The 24,413-nt window shown below is 33.9% G+C and overlaps 1 protein-coding gene across 3 annotated transcripts in view; it reads left to right on the top strand.

The window, feature by feature from the left end:
• The window catches only part of LOC114327302 (tudor domain-containing protein 7-like), a 192,937-nt gene that overhangs the window by 59,268 nt on the left and 109,256 nt on the right, over positions 1-24,413 (top strand). For all 3 annotated transcript variants that reach the window (XM_028275884.2, XM_028275907.2, XM_028275892.2), the window contains exon 2: positions 16,519-16,657. In XM_028275884.2, the coding sequence (XP_028131685.1) occupies positions 16,576-16,657 (82 nt within the window). In that variant the 5' untranslated portion in view covers positions 16,519-16,575. The remainder of the gene's footprint in view (positions 1-16,518; positions 16,658-24,413) is intronic.

The following is a 24,413-nucleotide window of genomic DNA, read 5'->3' on the forward strand; positions in this document are numbered from 1 at the left end:
TATTACACCACAAAAATAATGAAATATAACAAGACACAAGAAATAGTTTCAGAATAAGTTTGATGTATTGTTTATGTTTCATTATATTCAATAAGAGACTAATTTAACTCATAAATTAAACTGAAAAATAAACCACAAGAATATGTAGATACTTATAAGCTCATTTAGATAGAAGAAATTAAGTAAAAACAGAGTACAATTTATTGTAATATATACTACCGTAATAGATAATTATCGAATATCGAATGAAAATAATACTAGAAAAGGTATATACCTTTAATACCTACTTATTTATAAACATACGAAATGGAAAACATTGACAAAAACAACTAAAAAAGCTTTAATATAAAAAATATTAAAATTTGTTTGAAGAATATTTAAATGATACAACACTTCCAAAACTTTAAAAACCAGAATATACATCTACAAGCTGTTTAACAAAACAATATTTTAGGTTAAGAATTGGAAGGAGTAAGAACAGAATGTCAAGAAATTCTTCCCAAATATTTTGTGCGCCTGTGCGAACTTAAAATCCGAAACAAAATCCTCGAACGTCGAGAGGGTATTCCTGAGACGTTCAGGATCTTTTTTCTGTACTGCGCGAACACCGAATTAAAAATCCGGAGGGTGTTCAGAGGGAAAGATTTGACTCCGCGAACGCCCATTTTTATAATGCGCAGGCGTTCTTCCTCTGGGTATACCCAGGACGTACTGCGGTGCGCGATCAAAGCTATGGTGTAATTATTAGAAATAGAGAGAGTGGGATAGTGGGATATTTCTTTGAATTAATATGAATAAATCAGGGCGTCATTTGACAGGGTCAGGGGGGCATTTGGCCCCCCTGACCCTGAAAATGACTGAAATTTACAAAAAATACATAAATTTTATTACTATAGTATTGTATAATGTATTATGTATATCGTCTGTTTGGAAGAAGAACGTTACAAGTTGAAAAGTTCTAATTTTCAGGAGCGACGTTTTAAAATTTTAATGTGCTAGTTTTCATTATAATTTTGGTAAGGTAAAAAATAACGAGGTAAAATCTTTTACAATATTAAAGAGCCCATTATTATCATTTAAATATATAAAAAGACCTTTCTTGTTCTCACCTTCCTACCTGTAATTAGCATTTGTAACAGTTTTTCCCAAAATTTTGTGAAATGTTACTGTATTGCTCATAATAATTCTATATAAACGCACATATCCTGTAAGAAATACGAAAGACGAATACGGAAGACGAAATAATGTAACTATCTTGCATTAAATATTAAATACAAAATCCCCAAAAAAATACGTTCCTTTTTTAACTTGTAACACTGTTCTCCAAAAAACACGTGGTAACTTCCACAACAACTGAAACACAACTATATAAATGTAATACATGGGTTTGACAAAGTCAAACTGTTATAAGTCGCTATCTAGCGGTAATTCATCATCATCAACCCGTACTCGTCCACTGCTGGACATAGGTCTCCCTCAGCTCTTTCCATCTTTCTCTGTTTTGTGCGGCTTGCATCCAGTTGCCGACAATACGCTTCAGATATGTAGAGGAGGCATCAGATACATCGGCAGATGCATCCGCAGACGCGTCTGCTGATATGTAGAGGAGGCATCAGATACATCGGCAGATGCATCCGCAGACGCGTGTGCTGATATGTAGAGGAGGCATAAGATGCAGTCTGCTCAATATCCATTCCATCAACAACAATATTACGATTTAGCACCAGATTAGTCGCCATTATTTGCGTCTTGTTGATATTAATATTTAGTCTGACCTCTAAGGAAGCGTGATATAATAACTTGTTTAACATTATTATTGCATCATCCATAAGGACGATGTCATCTGCGAATCTCAAATGACTGAGCTTCTCTCCATTTATGTTGATACCATATTCGTTCAGATCTGCCTTCTTAAAACTGTGTTCCAAAAGGGTTGTGAACAGCTTTGGTGAGATGGCGTCTCCTTGCCGTACTCCTCGCTACATACAGAATTTATTAGTTTGTTATCAGAGAGTCTTTCGCTAGCCGTTGCATTGTGGTAGATGTATTTTATCATGTTAGTGTAGCGATGGTCTATTCGGCATTCTGTCGATGCTTTTAACATTTTCTGCTGGTTTATGGTATCGAACGCTTTCTCGTAGTCCACGAATATCAGTGCCAATGGTTTGTTGTATTCCGCCGACTTCTCTATTAAGTTTTTTATTGCCAGTAAGTTGTCGTTAGTGCTATATCCGGATCTGAAGCCAGCTTGTTCTCTAGGCTGATAGAAGTCTAACTTAGCCTCCAGTCTCTTTTTGATCATTTTTGTGAAAAGTTTATATATGTGTGATAGCAGACTGATAGGACGGTAGTTTTTTAGATTTGTTATGTCACCTTTCTTGTGCAATAAAACAATGACTGCATTGTTCCACTGAGAAGGGGTTTTTTCTTGGTAAATGCATTCGGTGAAAAGTTTGGCCAAAACCGGGATAATTTTATTTCCACCTTGTTTGATTGCCTCGATCACTACTCCGTCATCGCCAGGAGATTTATTATTTTTCATTTCTGAAAGTGTCTTTTCAACTTCGTATGGTGTTACTTCTGGCATTAATTCTGATCCCTGGTTTGTGATTTTGGGCAGGGGCTGATCTTGCCTTGCGTTGGTGCTCTCATACATTTCGCGATAAAACGATTCGACAACCTTAAAGATTTCGGCTCTATCCGCATCCGTAGCAATGTTGTTGTCTTTGTTTCTTATTCTGTACATATATTTTTGTTGCCAATGTTATTCGGATTTCGCCGCAATCTTAAAACTTTAAAAGGGTAAACCCTGTTTACTTCATTCTACGTTGTTTTAAACTCTTGTTTTCTTGAATTATTTGAGTTATAGCGGTAATATATTTGAGCTATAATTACATGAGTGCAACTTCCGACAATTTTTCCCTTAATAAAGTTTAACATTTAGAGTTGGTTAGAGGTAGAGGGTAAACCTCAAAAATGGCAATTTTTGAGTTGTAGCGTTCTTCTTCCAAACCGATGATATAATGCTTGCCCCCCAATCAAAATTTCAAATGACGCCCCTGGAATAAATGAAGAATTGGAAATGTGAGGGACTGTGGAATGAGAAGAAAAAGGTACACAAGGTTAGTTCATAGATGAGGGGGTGGGATTAGTTGTTGTTTGGTTGACGAAGACGAAAGAGGTACGAGCAGTAGTGAGTTGGTGAATAGGATATAATAAAGTAAAGACAAAGTTGTAAGTGTAGTACTTAATGAGCAGTAGTGAGTTGGTGAATAGGATATAATAAAGTAAAGACAAAGTTGTAAGTGTAGTGACAGTACTTAATAAAAATTTGGCTTACAAATAGTTTTATGAAGATCAGAGCAGCTGTAAGTACGTGCAATTGTCTTAAATTGGAATATTATAACAGTTAGTCTTTTTTTTTTCTTTTCAAAAAACCATTGTTTGGGAATTGTATTTTTCCACTGATAAAATAGAATACAGCATTATTTTCTATCCTTTATCGATTCAGCTTTGGAGTAAAGAGAATGAGGATTAAAGAGGAATATAAAATTTAACATAAAGAAAATTACAAAATTTTTATGTATGAAAAAAAATTTGTTTGTGCATAATTTATTTGTCTTTGTTTTTCGTTAGGTAAATTGGATGCATTTAAAAAAGGAAAAATTTCATTAGTAGTTAATGTCAATACATAAATTGTTTGGACAACATCAAGTTTAGGGCAACCAAACATAACCAATTTGTAGTTGACATTTGAGGTAATCTAAAAACACTGACAGTGTTGCCATGTTACAAAATATTTCTTACTGTAACATCTAAAATTCAAAATTGAATAAGAACACAATATATAATTTAAAAATGAAAAACAAATGTTAGATATAAATCAGAAAAGATATTAAGGCCCGGTACTTTATGTCTCCGTTAACAGCCGGTTAGTTAACCGAGGTTTAATCGGGACAGAAATATATGCGTAACATAGACATAAACGCAATTACACTTATTATTATATTCATAAATAATTATAATAATAATTATAATTGCTTTTATTACAACGCAAGAGGCCCTATGAGGTACTTTTCTGTCCCGATTAAACCCCGGTTAGCTAACTGAGGTTTAACCGGGACATAAAGTACAGGCCCTAAAAGCATTAAAATTATATAAAAATCAATAGTGGCAATAGTTAATAGAAACACTAAACAATGTGAAGATTTCTAAACTGTAACGCTGTAACTAATAAAACTAAAATACTGAATGGTAATAAAAAGAAACTAACTTAAACTGTAGACCGTAAACTCTAACTAATAAAATATCTAAAATACTAATTTTTTTTATAATATTTTAAACATCTAAATTATAAACAGATATGGCAACACTGTTCACAAAATTCATGCTGTTGTATGGCCGTTGCCCTAAACTTGATGTTGTCCAAGTTTTTACACAACATGCTACACTGTTTTGTTTACATTGCTGTTTTGCTTCGCGTTAGAGATATCGGAAAAAGTTATTTGAACAAGTTGTTCCAAATAATGTTCTAACCCCACATATCAAATTTCATCACAAAATTGGCACTTTTAGTTTTTTCATTATTTGTAGTCAGGATCCTAAAACTGGAGCGGAGATTGCTGGCCCTCTGCAATTTTATGATCCTGACTACAAAAATATGAAAAAACTAAAAGTGCGAATTATGTGATGAGATTTGGTATGTGGTTAGAATAATATTTGGAACAACTTGTTCAAATAACTTTTTCCTATATCTGTAATGCAAACCAAAATATCGGCAATTTACCGTGTTTTTGGATTCGCAGTAGGCCGCTTTTAGAATTAAAAAAATTCAGTTGAGTATCTTAACAAATGTGAACCTTCAACCTGTATGGACTGCAAAAGTTCAAATCTGTATTTATTTTGATATGCATATCTACTTCTAGAGATAGAATTGTTAACAAATAAACAACACAAACATTGGTATTACACTTTGACAATTAGACTAACTATTTTTAAAATGATATGATAATATGAAATTATGAATTATGATGATATTATAAAATGTAAATAAAAAATGGGGCCTTTTATTTGGCGGGTTTTTTTTTCTAGTGGAAATTTGTCTAGATATTTTACAGTTAGGTGTAGCCTCCCCCTATGGTAAAAATAACGAGCCGCCACTGTCATTCACAGTCATTTGTTTCGAGCTTCTGTCATATCGTATAATCCGTGTATAATACACAGATTGTACAACATATGACAGAAGCTCGAAACAAATGACAATCGATGAAAAGCCCTGTTGTAATTTATACGACTTTATACAGTGCGTCCATAAAGTAACGCATAAATTCATTATTTCGTAAACCGGCGACTGTAAGGAAAAATCCCGAAACAGGTCGATTTTTATTTTTTATTTTTTTTTTATTTAAATTTATGTGTCTCGACAGCGATGGCCATTGACAAAAACAATATTGGTTATACAATAATTAATTACAATAAGGACTTAAAACTAATTATTATAACAGTTAATTTCTAAATCTTAAATAACATTAGGTAAAAATTATGAAGAAAAAAAATTGAATATACAATCATTGGATACTATAGAGACGTTAATTATGAAATTGCTTCGGTCTTCTTGGGATACTTCGGACGTTGTTTAGTCATAGTAGCAATTGCATATGAACTAGTAAGATTACTGGAAGAATTGGGTCCAGACATGGTGATGCTAACAGTGGGGGAACATTGATTTAAATTGTTACTCATGTAGTCAAAAGTAACTTGAATTTGTTTATATGTATTACGCTTTGGATGTCTGGAAATAAGTGATAACCTTGGATACATCACTGCAATACTGGTTGCCTAACCGTTGGCGTCCGTTGGGACGGCGACGGGATAGCAACAGTGAAAAACTATTGATAGTTTGACACTGAATGTGTTTAAGTTGGAAGATTATTCTGAAGAATGGAAGAGCGTTCTCTTTTTTAAAATGCGCATGCGATTTTTAAAGTGCGCATGCGAAGTTGTCCTGGACAAGTACGGAATCGTTACCGCGAACGATATTAGTATCGTTCGCGGTAACGATCCCGTACTTGTCCAGGACTACTTCGCATGCGCACTTTAAAAAAGAGCGTTCTCTTTTTTAAAGTGCGCATGCGATTTTTAAAGTGCGCATGCGAAGTAATCCTGGACAAGTACGGCATCGTTACCGCGAACGATACTACTATTAACAGTTCGAGTTCGTAGACTAGAACGCGCTTGCGTCTGACGGTTGGCAACGGTTGCTGATCGTTCTAGGAACAAACCTATAAACAAACCAGCTGCCGCCTGTTATTTAAGTAAAAACACATGTTATTTTTATTAACGATTTAGACTCAGTGTATTGAAAAGAGATAGGTACAAAGAAAGACGATTGGGGATGTCTTCACATATTTTAAGTACAATTTCTGATGTTTTGGTTTGTTTTACTTTTGTGGCTGTCAGTTTGTTGAATTTTTTGCTGTTGTTTTCTCGAGTTTTTGCATTTTGAAGTTTTTTATAGTATACAAACAGTTGTTTTCGTAACTAATTTTATATTGGAGTTAGAAGTTTTGTGATAAGTTTATGTTATTTTAAGATAAATTTTGAGGACGTACAAACCTAACCTCATTGTTGACACAGTTGAATGCTCTGTTGAATGTTTGTATTTAAGGTTCCGCCAAAGTGAATAAAATAACAAAAAGAAAATATGTTATTGAATTTTTTTATAAATTGTTTATTTATTTATTAATCAATGATAATAAAATAATTTATTACGCTACTTCAAATGTAGCTGTAATTATGCACTAATATTTTAAAGCAAAACTTAAATTTGACATTCTATTTATTTAATAACGTCAATTTATAATAACCCGTGATCGGAATAATATCCATTTGCCGTTGCGTTTAGTAAATTTCCGACTTATTTCGTATGCTTTAAATGATGACGCACGGTTAAAGACTCGCGGACTCAACTGTAGCTCATATTGAAAGAATATTTAATTCTCTATTCACTAATAATAACATTAATAACACAATTATTTATAGAGGGTGTCCAAAAATTTTTTTTAATTAAATTAACTGACACAAAAAGATGAATGTATGTAATTTGTTGAATTCTAAATACATTTTACTGCTGTCAGAAAACATAAAAATACTATTTAAAAAATAAACATTGATTTTCGCTTAAGGGGATAGGTACGTATTTTCGGCACAAAATCCACAAAATATAATACTGAGGTGCTAAAATCTGAAACTGCTAGAGCTAATTACATGAAAATCTTAGACGAGACATTACCAAACATCGGTGAAAATTTAAGTATAGAAGAGCATTGGACTAAATGTAAAGAAGCCATGCACACAGCGGCTGACACTGTATTAAAACCTATCAAGACCAGAAAAAATGAGGATTGGTTCGACGAAGAGTGTAGACATATTAACCAACAAAAAAATGAAGCATATATAAGAGACTCCAGCAGCGCAGAACGAGATCAACTCTCGAAGATTATGAAAATCTTAGAAGGGAAGAAAAGAGAATGTTCAGAAGAAAAAAGAAAGAACAATACGAACACGCTCTAAACGAAATTGTTAACTACCACAATGGAAAAGACCTACGAAAATTCTACCAACAGATAAATAGCTGCAGAAAAAAAGACTTCAAACCCAGAATAATAGCCTGTAAAGATAGGGACGGCTCTATAATTAGTAACAAGGAACAGATACTAAACAGATGGGCGCAACATTTTGAAGAACTGCTTAATGGCAATTATGAAGATGGCGAGATGGAGGATCCCATGCTTCAAATTAATGAAGATGATCGGCAGCCACTCCCCACCGAAGAAGAAATTAGAGAAGCCATCTTAACACTTAAAAATAACAAAGCCCCCGGTTCGGATAATCTCCCTGCTGAACTCTGATCCTGTGGGTCATATTACCCGCATGCACGCCACTGGTGAATATAAAATTTTTAATTATATGTCCAAAATGCGCAATAACTATCTCTTAAAACTTACCAAATTTCATTTGCATATCTCAACCGGTTTTAGAGCAATAAATAAATAGTTTGTAAGAAAAAATTCAACATCCCGTATCTCGGAAACGAAGCATTTGCGGACATAGGTTTATCAAGCAAACGGTCGTTATTTTTCATGCAGAATTACCCCTTAAAGTTTGTCGCACTTACTTAGAAACACCCTGTATTGATAAAGAACATGGCTAGTTGTTACGAGTCCCTAACTTTTTTATTATCCAACAAAGTGAATACATAAAAAAACCGAATGTTAAGAAAACCTGGGGCTATAGTTGATTTTTAATTTCAATATTTTATAAAGGCTAGAATATTCCACACGAGTGTTGTGAAAATTGAGAAAAAAGCCCAGTTCACCAAATGAGAATTATAATGAGTGGAACACGTAGAATATGTCAAATGACAGGAATTATGACAGGTGATAAATAGCAGTCTGATTTTTGCATAAGAGTTTAATGAAAGGGTAACAAATCAATTGGAAGTTCTGTCAGACAAAATACATGTGACGTTTTCGTGGTCTGACCGTTCCAAATTTTTAACCTGTTCCACAATTAAAACTTCCCCTGTTCCAGTGTTCCCATATATCAAAGTTTGTCCGACTAGACACCCTTAAGCTATTAACAAATTTTCAGCTTGCTATTAATCAACTTTTTTTCATACGCGGGATCCAGACCTAACAGTTTTTAATGTTAATATTGGTAGATAAACAAATTATTAATTTTTAAAGTTGAAAAACTCCCTCGGTAAAAAATGTTATTAAAATTTTTTTAAATGTGTGAAAAATTGTCAGGAGCACGATTATCGAAACGGCATTTCAAAATTTTTATTCCCCGCTACATTATTAAAAAACAGGTTATAAGCATAATAATTTTCAAACACCATTTTGGAGGTGAGTTTAATTAAAATTTTGATTTCTCGATGCATTTATCGAAAATATGCCTACAAAAATGCGACCTCATGAAAGTGTATATAGTCCAGAAAGCCACTGCGCATCCGCTAGGAAAAATATTCTAATTCGGATTTTTTGCACAATCTTACTCAAAAAGGACTCCTTTTAACAAATTTGCATGTTGCCAGGACCAAAAGGTGGTCAAAAATTTTTTAAACGTTTTTTTTTGTTTTTTTCCTAAAATAATTTTTTTTTGCATGGAAAAAAGTTTTTTTTAGGTTTTTGGATCATTCCAAACAGAAAAGGTCTTTAGTGACTTTTCTCTAAAAATGATAGTTTTTGACATAATATAAGCGATTAAAAATTGAAAAATTGCGAAATCAGCCATTTTTAACCCTCAAAAACTATGTGAAAAACTGAAAATTTGAATGTTGCCAAGGCAGGTAGATATTCTTAAACATCGATTGATGAAATCCCGAAGCGTTTTTTGCAATACAGTATTCAAAACTCCTTTGTTTTTTAATTGCTAATCAAGCGTGCGCGACACTATTTTCCACCGACAGTATGGTGCAAATGAAAGGAATAAATTCGCTATTTCGTAAACCGGCGACTTTAAGGAAAAATCCCGAAACAAGTCGATTTTTATTTTTAAGTTATGATATTGTGGCATATATGGTATACTAGTGACGTCATCCATCTGGACGTGATGACGTAGTCGATGATTTTTTTAAATGAGAATAGGGGTCGTGTGCTAGCTCATTTGAAAGGTTCTTCAATTCTCTATTCAGTAATATAAACATATACATAATTATTTATACAGGGTGTCCAATTTTTTTTTATTAAATTAAATTATTTGACAAAAAAAGAAGTAAGGACACCCTGTATAAATAATTATGTAAATGTTTACATTACTGAATAGAGAATTGAAGAACATTTCAAATGAGGTACCACACGACCCCTATTCTCATTTAAAAAAATAATCGATTACGTCATCACGCCCAGACCGATGACGTCACTAGTATACCATATATTATGCCACAATATCATAACTTAAAAATAAAAATCGACCTGTTTCGGGATTTTTCCTTAAAGTCGCCGGTTTACGAAATAACGAATTTATTCCTTTCATTTGCACCATACTGTCGGTGGAAAATAGTGTCGCGCACGCTTGATTAGCAATTAAAAAACAAAGGAGTTTTGAAAATTGTATTGCAAAAAACTCTTCGGAATTTCATCAATCGATGTTTAAAGAATAACCTTGGCAACATTCAAATTTTCATTTTTTCACATAGTTTTTAAGGGTTAAAAATGGCCGATTTCGCAATTTTTCAATTTTTAATCGCTTATATGTCAAAAACTATCATTTTTAGAGAAAAGTCACTAAAGACCTTTTCTGTTTGGAATGATCCAAAAAACCTAAAAAAAACTTTTTTCCATGCAAAAAAATTATTTTAGGAAAAAAACAAAAAAAAACGTTTAAAAAATTTTTGACCACCTTTTGGTCCTGGCAACAAGCAGATTTGTTAAAAGGAGTCCTTTTTGAGTAAGATTGTGCAAAAAATCCGTATTAGAATATTTTTCCTAGCGGATGCGCAGTGGCTTTCTGGACTAATACTCTATCAGTAGTCTAAGAGCTGGGAGCGGATTTTGTGCGTGATAAGTAATATGAAAAAACTATACGGGGATATGTTGAATTAGTTGTGTACATGACTTTCACCAACGGCCGGAAACCAGAGTTGGGGCCGAGGGTAGTTATAAGGGGTCAAAGTCGCGGTTTTTATTATTTTTTTATGACGCTCATGATCGAGATGGTGCACCAAAATTTGGGAATAAGTAGGACATGACGTACCTAAGTAAAATATCTAGGGGCGCAACGCTGCGTGGCCGACAAAGGGGTGGGGGTAGGGGTGAATATAAAAAATATAAGGGGCTTTTTGCGACGTTCGTGATTGAGATAGTGCACCAAAATTTGGGTATAAGTAGATTATGACATAAGTAAGTATAATCCCCAGAGCCGGAAACCAAAGTGGGGGGAGGAAGGTAGTTCAGGGGTCACGTTTTTATAATTTTTTTTTGTGACGCTCATGATCAAGATAGTGCACCAAAATTTGGGAATAAGTAGGTCATGACGTAACTAAGTAAAATCTCCAGGAGTGGAACGCTGCGTGGCCGACAAAGGGGTGGGGCAGGGGTGAATATAAAAAAATGTGAGGGGTTTTTGCGACGTTCGTGATTGATATAGTGCACCAAAATTTGGGAATAAGTAGACCATGCCATAACTAAGTAATATCCCCAGAGGAGGAAACCACAGTGGCGGATGAGGGTAGTTATAAGGGGTAAAATTCGCGGTTTTATTATTTTTTTTTGTGGCGCTCATGATGAAGATAGTGCACCAAAATTTGGGAGTAAATAGGTCATGACGTAACTAAGTAAAATCTCCAGGGGCGGAATGCTGCTTGGGGTACAAAGGGGTGGTAGGCAGGGGTGAGTATAAAAATATATGGGGGTTTTTTTGCCGTTAGTGATCGAGATAGTGCACCAAAATTTGGGAATAAGTAGATCATGACATTACTAAGTAAAATCTCCATGGGCGGAACGCTGCGTGGGGGACAAATTGTGTGCCAGATAACAAAAAAAATAATACACACTACGACTTGTACCCCTTAAAACTACCCTCATCTCCAACTCTGGTTTCCGGCTCTGGGGATTTTACTTAGCTAAGTCATGGTCTACTTATTCCCAAATTTTGGTGCACTATCTCAATGTAGAACGTCGCAAAAAACCCCTTATATTTTTTATATTTACACCTACCGTCACCCCTTTATCGGGCACGCAGCGTTCCACCCCTGGAGATTATACTTAGTTACCTCATGATTTGCTTATTCCCAAATTTTGGTGCACGGTCTCGATCACGAGCGTCAAAAAAAATAATAAAAACGGCGATTTTGACCCCTTATAACTACCCTCGTCTCCCACCTCGGGTTTCCGGCTATCAGGATTTTACTTAGTTATGTCATGGTCTACTTATTCCCAAATTTTGGTGCACTCTCTCAATCACGAACGTCGCAAAAAACCCCTTATATTTTTTGTATTCACCCCTGCCCCACCCCTTTGTGGCCCACGCAGCGTGCCACCCCTGGAGATTTTACTTAGTTACGTTATGACCTACTTATTCCCAAATTTTGGTACACTATCTCGATCATGAGCGTCACAAAAAAAATAATAAAAACGGCGACTTTGACCCCTTATAACTACCCTCGTCCCCTACTCTGGTTTCCGGCTCTGGGGATTTTACTTAGTAATGTCATGGTCTACTTATTCCCAAATTTTGGTCCACTATCTCAATTACGAACGTCGCAAGAAACCCTTTATATTTTTTATATTCACCCCCTACATCCACCCCTTTGTCGGCCACGCAGCGTTCCGCCCCTAGATATTTTACTTAGTTACGTCATGACCTACGTATTCCCAAATTTTGGTGCACTATTTCGATCATGAGCGTCACAAAAAAAAATAATAAAAACCGCGACTTTGACCCCTTATAACTACCCTCGGCCCCCCCCCACTCTGGTTTCCGGCCGTTGATGAAAGTCATGGACACAACTAATTCAATATGTCCCCGTATAGTTTTTCCATAGTACTTATCACGCACAAAATCCGCTTCTATCTCACCGACTACAGCAACAACCGCGTTTTTGCGATTGAAAAAATAGTAAACTCAGTTTTCAACCAAATTTCTTTTTACTGTTGGTAACACAACGCCACTTTTCCTGCAAGATAATAGTGTTTTATTTATCATGCAAATTTGTTTTTAAAGTTTTATTTATACAGGGTGTCTGCGTAACTTGGAACCATATGAGAAACTTTTTTAATATCAATTTTACGAGAAAAAGTCATTCTTATAAAGTGCTCTGCATAGTGTAAAGCCTAAAATGCAATCATCAGATATAAAATTTTGTCAACAGTATACGAGGTATGTCAAAAAATATGAATTTCGCTCAAGAGCAAACTACCTAAGTTAAATATATATAGTTATTAAGTTAACTATATTAAGTTATTTATAATTAAAAACCATATTCAAATATGCAATAACAGCTTTCTACTTAAAAAAAAATTCTGAAATTTTCCTAAATTACCGATTCCGAACATCATTTTTATTTATTAGACATGTAACTAACTCTTTTATTAATAATTTTAGGAAAAAAAGTTATTCTTCATAAAAATCTGTGCATAGTCTAAACCTCAAGATGCATCCATCAGTTATCCTAGTTTGTTAATTTTATACGCGGTGTGTCAAATAATATGAATTTAGAAAGAAATATATTTCACAATATCGAAAATTTATTGTTACGAAAAGTGGTTTGAAAAAAAATATTTTGCAAATTTTTCTCAAATGTATGTAAAGTATGTAACAATTTATAATTTGTTTTTAATTGGAGTAATTTAATTGCATATTAATACATAGTTTTTAATTCCAAACAACGTTTTATAATACCAATTTTCGACATTCTGAAATACAATTCTTTCTAAATTCATATTATTTGACACACCTCGTATAACGTATAAAATTAACGGGTCTAGGACGTTTCATCGCCGCCGTTTCGATGCCGCCAGTTCGATGCCGATGCCGGCCGATTCATCGCCAGTCAATTAATCGCTATCTGATATATTTCCGAATTTTCGACAGTTACAATTATCAGTTATTTTTAGTATTAATTAGTAATTCTAGGAAATGCGAGATATGACGGCGATGAAATGGACTGGCGATGAACCGGCGGCATCGAAACGGCCGGCGATGAACCGGCGGCATCGAAACGTCCCATTCCGAAAATTAACAAACTTGGATAACTGATGGTTGCATCTTGAGGTTTAGACCATGCACAGATTTTTATGAAGAATAACTTTTTTCCTAAAATTATTAATAAAAGAGTTATTAAAGTCTAATAAATAAAAATGATGTTCGGAATCGGTGATTTAGAAAAAGTTCAGAATTTTTTTTTCAAGTAGAAGGCTGTTATTGCATATTTGAATATGGTTTTTAATTACAAATAACTTTTCATAATAAAATTTTTTGATATTTTGAAATATAAAGGTAGTTTGCCCTTGAGCGAAATACATATTTTTTGACATACCTCGTATACTGTTGACAAAATTTGATATATGATGATTGCATCTTAGGTTTTAGAGTATGCAAAGCACTTTATAAAGAATTACTTTTTTTTCGTAAAATTGATATTAAAAAAGTTTCCCTTATGGTTCCAAGTTACGCAGACGTATAATTATTTGAATAAGAAAAAGTTATTAATTTAGTAAAAAGTGGTCTATTTTTCATTATATAAACAATGATCCCGTTATATAAATGATATAATTTCTTGATAATAATAATAATATCTTTTGTTTTCACCTAAACATTGATTAAACCCAACCTGTATCAAATTACATTTTGATTTTACATATTTATTTTTTGATCGGGCTATTATTCAATATGGGCCGGCGTAGCGCAGGTGGTAGTGTGCTTGCCTCGCATGCCGGTGGTCCGGAGTTCAAATCCTACCGCCGGCAAGAACAACTAGACATTTTTAAATGTCTATAGGCCCCAGGTCGACTCAGCCTGAATAAAATGAGTACCTTGGGTAAAGCCAGGGGTAATAATAGGCGGTTGAAGCGTAGCACTGGCCCTGTTACCTTCCTTGTATACCGTAGGCCCTAGATATAGCAGACTACCCTGCTATACTCCCAAAGCCGCGTGCGGTATAAAACGGGAGACTATTATATTATTATTATTCAATAGTGACTCAAAAGTTTTTAGTGTTCGCTGAGTTTTCTTTCGACACTATTTTGAATTAAATTAATCCAATTAACTAACATACAGAAAACTATTTCTTCTTCTTCCTTCTTGTACGTAGGCTTTAAAGCCTGTTTCTTGTTCAATACATATTAGCCTCCTAAATTGAAGGGTGAAGGACAACAACAGGGAATGTCACTATAAGAAATTGAGATAGTGACACTATCTAACAGATATTTTATGTATTTACTATTTACAGTAGACTGGTAGATAATAACTTGGACCGTCCGATAAATATGCCTATTTAAAATAGTACTGCGAATGATAAAAACTGGAAATGTCCACGCGTGAAAGGTAAAAACAAGGAGAGTCGACTTGAACAGAAACAAATTAGCTACGTTTTTGTTTATGTTTGTTAGAAACATCTTCATAACGTGCCTGTCCGTTCCGAACGTTGACGATCATTCTGGCGATGATGACTTTGTTGCTATACGGAATAGTTGTGTTGAGATCTTTCTATCTATACCATGCTCTCAGGTTAGCAAGGCAGGATATTCTTCGTCCTGGGGCCCTTTTTCCTTCAATGTTACCTTGTAAACTGCATTGGAGTAGCTCGTATCTGCCTTGATTTCTCATTATATGTCTTAAGTACTGCAGCTTACTGTTCTTCACGATGTTGACCAAATCTGCGGTTGTGTTCATCATCTGTAGCCGTAGTACTTCTTCATTGGCGATTTTGTCTGTGCATGGTACCTTCAGGATCCTTCTGTACAACCATAGCTCCAAAGCCTGAAGTGTTAGAACACGGCCAATGAAGTTAGAGTTAAGCGTAATGGAGTTTCCCAAGAAATTAATGTGTGTTTTAAAGTATTTATGTCAACACATGGCGTAACTAAGGGCAAAATTGAACACCTACAAAAAAATTTAAAAGCTGAAGGAACTTCTGGACAAGACAAACGTGGTAAGCATAGTTCCCAGCATAGAAAGTTGCGTCCAGAATCGCGTGAAGCAATATATTATAACCACAAAGTCTTTTAAAACTAGATTATCCCATTACAGTTTACACGAATCTAAGAAAAAGTATTTACCAGACAGTTTGAATATTACAAAAATGTTCAACTTGTTTAAAGAAAAACATCCGACCAATAAAGTTTCTTACGTTACATATCGGCAAATTTTTAACACGAAATTTAATTTGTCCTTTGGTTACCCAAGATCAGAAAAATGTTCAGCATGTGATAAATTCCAGGCGAAATTAAAATTATGACAAGGTTGCTACAGAGATTCGTAAATTAACAATTAAAAATCACGGTACACATTCAAAATGAGTTACACAAACGTAAGGCACAGACATTCTATAATTTTAAAAAGGCTGCTGGCAAAAAGTCAAAAAAATCAGGCGACCATTGCATTAGACCACCAAAAAAATATTGCATTGCCCTTTGTTATAATTTTTATTGCAATTTTTGTTGCCATAATTTTGTTTTCAGCCTTTTTATCAGCTGATGCAACTAATGTTTGTAACGTAAAGTAATATTGTAATGTAAAATACAACGTGACATTTGGACAGTTCTTGTTTTTTTCAGTTTTTATTTGTAGTTAGGTACTTTTTTAATTTTTTTATCTGTTCTTTGAAAATTTGATTAAATTGGGTTTGTGTATTAAATACAATAACATGACATTCCTTGTTTTTTTTCCTTAACCCTTCAATTGTTTAAATTATCGCACCAAAAACTATTAGAAAACTATTTCCAAAAATTATGGTACCTTTTTATATCGTAATCTTGTAGAGATTCTATAATAATAAAACACTTTTTGTTACAGGTTTGCAGTGCAATGATTTCAACTTAGGGTTGTGTATATTGTGAATAGCTATCCAAAATGGATAAAGATAGCGTTATTAAATATGTGAGAGGACTGATCATTTCCTCGGCGATTCCGTTAACGATAAAGAATCTTGATAGTAAGTACAATTTTAATAAAACTTTTCATATAAGCCTTTAGTGCATGGGTCACCAATTATGTTCCCCGAGGGTCCGTTTCGAAAATCTATAACACTTCCGGGCTCCGGATTTAATGCTAGCTGTGCCTGGTTGTTCTGATTTGGTTTCTTTGCGGATTCTTGAAAAATCAAAAGGGTGCCGGGCGAAACTTGGGCAGAAATTGTTTAACAATTTTTTTTTAACAAATTCATAACATCACCATCTTAAACAAAAAAGATCTTTTGATAATTTTTCCCATAAGTTAATAGATTTCGGGTTTTAAGCGATTAAAAATGTGAAAACTGCGAAAATAAGCATTTTTGAAACTTGAAAACTCATGTGTAAATTATTGTTTTTGAGGTTGTCAAGTGCCTAAATTGAAGTTTAAACATTCAAGTTTTATTTTTATTAATTATGCGCGTCAACTCGACCCTTAGGCGGCACACATAGTGGAAGCGGGTTCCTGCTTACGGGCAAACCGCGCGGTTCTCGCGCGCGGGAATGGTAACACAGTGAAGACGGGTAAAAGCGAGAGAGATCGTTCAAATTTGGCAGTTGCGTCTACTACTTGTAGCAAAATGTGGTCTTCCGATGACGATATAATTGCTTTAGATTCTGTTTTGACTAAACTGAAAAGAAAGAGAGTTTATGTATAATACATCCTATTAATCGAGAAAGATTAATTTATGGAGAATATCATCATCTATTTCAAAAATTAAAAGATAATGAACGATTCTTCCAGTATATGAGAATGACTCAAGAGACTTTTAAATATATTTTGGAGAAAGTGGAGTATCGTTAAAAACAATATTAAACGCTCAACTTACAGTCAACCAACAGAATATCGAAAGAGTCGAGCAATATACATATCTGGGTACGAATTTAAATAGCCAATGGGACTACTCAACAGAAATTAAACAGCGAATAATAAAAGCGAAAGCAGCATACGTTAGAATGAGACCCATTTTGAACAGTCGAGACATATCATTAAAAACAAAATACCGTCTGTTGAAATGCTACATATTTACAGTTCTACTCTACGGAATGGAAGCGTGGACACTAACTGTTGCATCTATGAATCGGCTCGAAGCTTTCGAAATGTAGTGTTATAGGTGCATCTTACGTATATCCTGGGTTGACCAAATTACTAATGTGGAATTCCTGCGTAGAATGGGGAAAGAGTGTGAAATTCTCATAACCATCAAAACAAAAAAATTAGAATATCTAGGCCATGTAATGAGAAATGAAGAACGTTACGGCCTTCTTCAACTAATTCTCCAAGGGAAGGTAAATGGTAAAAGAGGACCGGGAAGAAGACGCATTTCCTGGCTTCAAATTTTACGAAAGTGGTATAACACCACTACCACTGAACTGTTCCGCTCTGCGGTAAACAAAGTCAAGATAGCCATGATGATCGCCAATATCCGGAACGGATAGGCACTTTAAGAAGAAGAAGGAGTATCGTTTAATTAAAAACTAGTGTAATTTACATAAGCAGGCTATCCTTCCGGAAGAAAGGCTTGTTATAACATTGAGGTAAGTAGTTTTGTTATAAATTTATTTTTCAAGTACTTATTTAGTTAATAGTTAATACTGGAATGATTTTAGAAATACCTAGTCACACAAAATTACGGTTTCAGTAAGATTGACTTTATTACTTTTGTTTATTATAAATTATAATGTACAATTTATAAAATTAATCCATGGAGAACTATTAATTCTGATTTTAAAACAGGGAATAAACTAAATTCTCATTCTAGCAAAAGCGGTCAGGCGGGTTGAAGCGGTTGGCCCGCGCGGACCTGCTTTGACTATGTTCGTGTACATTTAAAGACGTGCATTCTTTTTGAAAACATTTAAAAGCGGGTCCGCGCGGTTTAACCGTAAGCGGAAACCGCACTCCACTGTGTTCGCCGACTTAAGCTGCCGCGGCGGCATGTCGCACTATATGGTGCGTATCGCACTATATTATTGGCGTATTTAAATAGCACATTGGCAATAATTAGCTGAATAAATAAATAAATTATTAAAAAAAACTATGTCAATAATATATTATAAAATTTTAATACACGTCAAGTATTTGTTGGAAATTTTTCGCATAAGTATACATACTTATGTATAATATGTATACGTGCGATAGAGACTCACCATAAAGTATGACGCGCTACGATTAGTGCGATAGAGACTCATCATAAAGTATGACGCGCTACGATTAACAAATAAAAAACAACGGTCTATATTAAAATAAGCCCCGATTACTGGTTAGAATCTTGAAATTGAATGTATACATAAGCTTTAATTTAGGCACTTGTCAACATGAATACTAAAAATTACACATGTTTTCAAGCCTCGAAGATGCGTATGAGTATTTTCAGATTTTAAATCGCTTATAACTCAAAAACAACATAAATATGTACATTTTTCGGAAGAAAAAGGTAATTTTGAATTTTATTAGAAAATTGTTTGTCCAATATCAAATATTCAGTATTCATATCCGAAATTGGACAGTATCATTTTATCACCCAGTAGATCGAATGCATTTATTTGTTATTAAACACACACACGTAATTAATTAAATTACATACACATTTGGTCAATTATCAATAATATAATTTGGACATCAGCCAAAAGTTGCTGACATAAGATAAACAATTTACCTTAATTAGATACACAAAATCACGCGGGGCCCGTGTTTACATTGACCCAATTTAAACTTATATAAAACTAAGATCTCTTGTCTAGAAATTCAATTATTATTAATTCATTAACGCGAGTGATTGTCTTCAACGCTCATCATTTAAGTCTCTACTCAAAGTACCCAGGGTCAACATCCATAGTGTAAGTCTCATCAATAAACTCTGCTACTGTTATTTGGTGTTTCCATCACAACTTAAAGACCATCTACACTGAGCCAACGAAGGGATATTGTTCATGTTTCCTATGTAAAAATGTACAACCTGTCTAAAGTTTGGAATTTGTTTATTGATTCTCATTAGGGAGTTGAGCTAAATAAAAAAACACAAAAGTTGAGTCAAACATAGTATACAATTTCATGGCCAAACATTTTCAAAATTACAAAACACTATAATATTCTGAATTTAATCGCGGTCCGCACAAAACTAGCCTACGGTCCGGATGCGGACCACAGTCCGCCAATTGGTGACCCCTGCTTTAGGCCGCCATTATATTAGGCAACTGGTGACGCCACCAAGTTGCTCCACCAGTGACTCATGACGTCACGGGACATTTAAGTAAATGAGACCTATTAGACTACGGCAACTGGTTGCGCCACCAGAAATTGTTGTCGATCTGGTGGCCGAACCAGTCCACCAGCCGGGTAACCGGGTCTGGTGGCGCCACCAAGCCGGGGCATTATGTTATATGGACCCTATTAGACTGAGCAACTGGTGTCGGCCACCACTAGTTCATTTGTATTGTAATCGAGTGCTTCGTATTTCTTTTCTATTAACTTCTATATTTTCTATTAAGAAGCGTATATTTTTCTAAAACATTTTTTGTTGATTTATAAATATGCTATTATATTAAAAAGTTCTTCTCGCAGATTTAGCCGTTAATTGTTTATTCATTGTTTAAACAATAAAAGCTCTTTTTATATTTTAGAAATATCGGTGAATTCATCACTTTACCTTGATCAAAAATGTTTCTATTTTGTTTTTGATTATGCTGAATCCGAATGTGACGTTAATTGGAATATTTAAAAAAATTGAGCTTTATATAGCTATATATTATATAGGTACAGTATGTCTGCGTAACTTGGAACCATATGGGAAACTTTTTTCTTATCAATTTTACGAAAAAATAAATATTCTTTGTAAAATGCTCTGCATAGTCTATGTTATACGAGGTATGTCAAAAAAATTGTATGTAAAGTACCTTTAGATTACACAACATCGAAAATTGTTATTATGAAAAGTTGTTAAGAATTAAAAAAAAACTATGTTTTGGGACGCATCAATTTTATTACATCATTCTAATTGAAAAAAAATTTTAATTTTTTTTTAAATTACGGATACCCAACATCATTTTATTACAAATATCTATAAGTATTTTATTATTAATTTTACGAAAAAAGTTATTTTTTACAAAAAGCTTTATATGGTCTAAAATCTAAGATGCAATCATAATATATAAACTTTTATCAATTCTATACGAGGTATGTTAAAAAATATGAATTTCGTCCAAGAGTAAAGTACCTTTACAGTTCACAATATTTCAATTAGAAGAATGTAATTGCATATTCAAACATAGCTTTTAATTCCGAACAACTTTTTATAAAACATTTTTCGGTATTGTTTAATATAAGGATACTCTTGAGCGAAATTCATCTTTTTTGACATATCTCGTATAAAATTCACAAAATTTGAATCTGATGGTTGCATCTTATATTTTATACTATTAAGAGCATTTTATGATGAATAACTTTTTTTCGTAAAATTGATAACAAACAAGTTTCCAAGTGCATTTGATTATTTTTCCAATTCCAATTCATTTTATTATTTTTGCTGGTGGCTATTCTCGGCCACCAGTTGTCCGTGCTCGCAATTTGGTGGGCCCACTAGTTGCGCCACCAGTTACCTAGACTAATAGAGCCCTTAGTGGACAATAATTTAGTATTCGGCCTAAAGGTCTGCTAATAACAGATTAAATTAAATCATCTATCATCATTGGCTCTTCAACCCATGGTGGTAGCGATGTTGATTATAGTTACTTTCGAGTATTCATTACGAATCGTTATTTTTGTATAAAGTAATCATTTAAAAGTATTCGTTACTTTGATTACTTTTGTTACTTTTTTATTTGAGTACCGGTAATCATATCGAGAATCGCATTTCTCAGTACATTTTTTGTATTATAACTTGTATTAGTAGGATACTTTGATTACATATTCGATATTTGATTACTCTTGTATTTGATTACCGGTAATCATGACGAGAATCGCATTTCTCAGTATTTCGTATAAGTATACAATCCGATATAACGACTTTCACCGATCTATTTAATGGATAGAAATTAAATGATGTATTTTACAATTACAATACCTATGTCATTGTTCTGTCATTGGTGCTCCACAATATCAGTAATCTCGAGTAATATGTTTGCATCAATTAAGTGCCAAAAACAAACCCTCGAAACTCTAGATGACGTACCTTAGCGATAGCCCTGGGCACCCAGGTGCTTCGGAGGTTGGTTCTGATTGCAAATTCGTGTTCAGTGACCCCAAATACCCCGAAATAGAAAATCTGGCCGTTAATATACTGATTTTAACATGTTTATGCATTTTTAGATGCGTTTTATACACTTGTTAATGTAATAATGCATTTCCACCTATTTTTGTATTGTAGACTTTTTTCCAGACGTCGTCCTAATCCTAAATACAATGCAAAAAGTTGCAAGTCTCTATATACCTAGTACCTACTATATATTTAAAAATATATTTATTCCTGTGTTTTTAGTGTTAAATGCCCTGGTCTAATAAAAACAATGCCATACCTACATGTAAAATTAAAGTTGATGATCATAGTCTAGAAATATTATCATTTCTACATATTTTCCGGTCAATCTAAAGCCGGACTCAAACGACTCGTGTACTTGGCGAATTGCGAATAATCGTCACTTGCGTATACTGGCAATACTGTGTGAGTGGGTTATTAGTACAATTATTGTACTATTTGTTAAACACTAATAATAATTGTAGGATTGTAAATATTGTATATATAATATTTCTTTACAAACACGAAACGAGCGGTTGTCGGCGAGGCTCTAATGCACAGATGGGTGGGCGTATCTAATCGAGGGGTAGTTTAGTGAGCAGCTTGTGTTTATTTTTAAGACACAAAAATAACAAAGTAGAGCCCCTTGACCCAATTTTTATTACTAATAGGCTAATTCCCACGAATGCGAATTAAACCATGAAAAGGGGAAGATTGGCAGTAAATAAGAGAATTTTGGTTGTGTGGGAAAGAATACATTCAGTCGATTTTAAGATCTCAGCGACATTAGACGTGTTATTGATTACAAGACGCATAAGGATAATACTAAGACGGGTATTATATTGATTAGACGCAAATTATCGATAAATACATTTCTTTTTGTAAAAATAAGAACACGTAGAATTTTGGTCGCAAAGTACACTTTTACACTTTTACATTTCGATAATTTAATAGTAACAATAATTTAGTCATCTATTTTATTAATTAAAACTATTTAAACATCAAACGGACTTTTATTACGATCGTCTTTTAAAGAAACCTACATAATGTTAATACTACTATTAATTGACAAAGAATCGTACTAGTAACCCTCCTAAAAGACATAGTAAGTAACGCAAGTAACGATTATTCGCCAAGTACACGAGTCGTTTGAGTCCGGCTTAAGCTATTTTTTTCTAGGCCTGATAAGAATGGTGTGTATTTATTATTAAAATTTAATATGTTGCATTTTTATTTTCAGTAGTAATAACCCAAGGACATTGATAATTGTTCGAAAAAATTTTATAACAGATTTCGAAAGCTTGTTGCTTGGAAACAGACCGACGCCGTAGGCGGAGGTCTGTTGCCTGTAAGCAACAAGCTTGAGAAAGTTGTTAAAAAATTTTTGAGCATTTATCAATGTTCGAGGGTTATTCGGATAGAAAATTTTTTACTGCAAACAGTATTCTTTGGTATATTTGATTCGATAACTTCATTAATATTCTCATCAGTATTACAACCAAATCGTGACATTTTGAAATATTGAATAATTGAAATGTCAAAATCGAAATGAAACGAAATGTAGGTATCCATAGCTACATGATTGAGTGAAAACAGCCCATGGGATCTGTTTTCAGTATAATGTTGGTTTTATTGGTTGTATTCAATCAGATGACCACAAATTAATTGATTTCATTGGATTTCTAATTGAGCAAAAAATTTTCAAAAGAATTAACATCTGTGAAATTCTGTGAATTGTCTACCTCGACAAACCGTATAGACATCTGTTTCTGGGTGAATGCTTTGTTAAATGACCTCAGCGCCCTGTAATCCTGTAAAACTCTTCATAGCCTTTGCCCTATGGAGAAATCTCACAACTAGGTCGAAGCGCGTGATGATGCGAGCTTCAGGTATTTAAAAATTTAGACGTCGGCAAAGAGAGATAATAATATATATAATAGTGAGAACGACAGAGAGCACAGTACAACTCCACAGGGCTGTAAAATTATAGTATTTTTACTACAAAAACGTTATTACGTAGGTCAAAATTTTTGACGTAAGAGAACTGTCAAAACATTAGAATGTGACTTTTCATTATTGCCGTGTTTATAATAAACATAGCAATAATGAAAAGTCACATTCTAATGTTTTGACAGTTCTCTTATGTCAAAAATTTTGACCTACGTAATACCGTTTTTGTAGTAAAAATACTATAGTAATATTTACTTTGTGATAAGATGGGTCAGACACATGGTTGGACATCCTACCTTCAAGAATATTTATTACACCGCGCCAGTGGGGCCGTTAAAAATATTAGTAGTTGGTTAACTCACACAATGATAAAAATTAAAACCCAACGTAATTAGACCACAAAATTACGACGACACTGATGTATTCCCTGGTTTGCCCAGCTGAAAGGGTTTTTGAAATGTATACCTGTACCACCAACCCATGTCACTCAACGCTCACCATAAATAACCATATTTATTTGTTCAAGGATCGTAAACACAAAATGTTGAGAGGAATT

Source organism: Diabrotica virgifera, chromosome 4 (genome assembly GCF_917563875.1).
Source record: "Diabrotica virgifera virgifera chromosome 4, PGI_DIABVI_V3a".
In the NCBI taxonomy this organism is placed as follows: Eukaryota; Metazoa; Arthropoda; class Insecta; order Coleoptera; family Chrysomelidae; genus Diabrotica; species Diabrotica virgifera.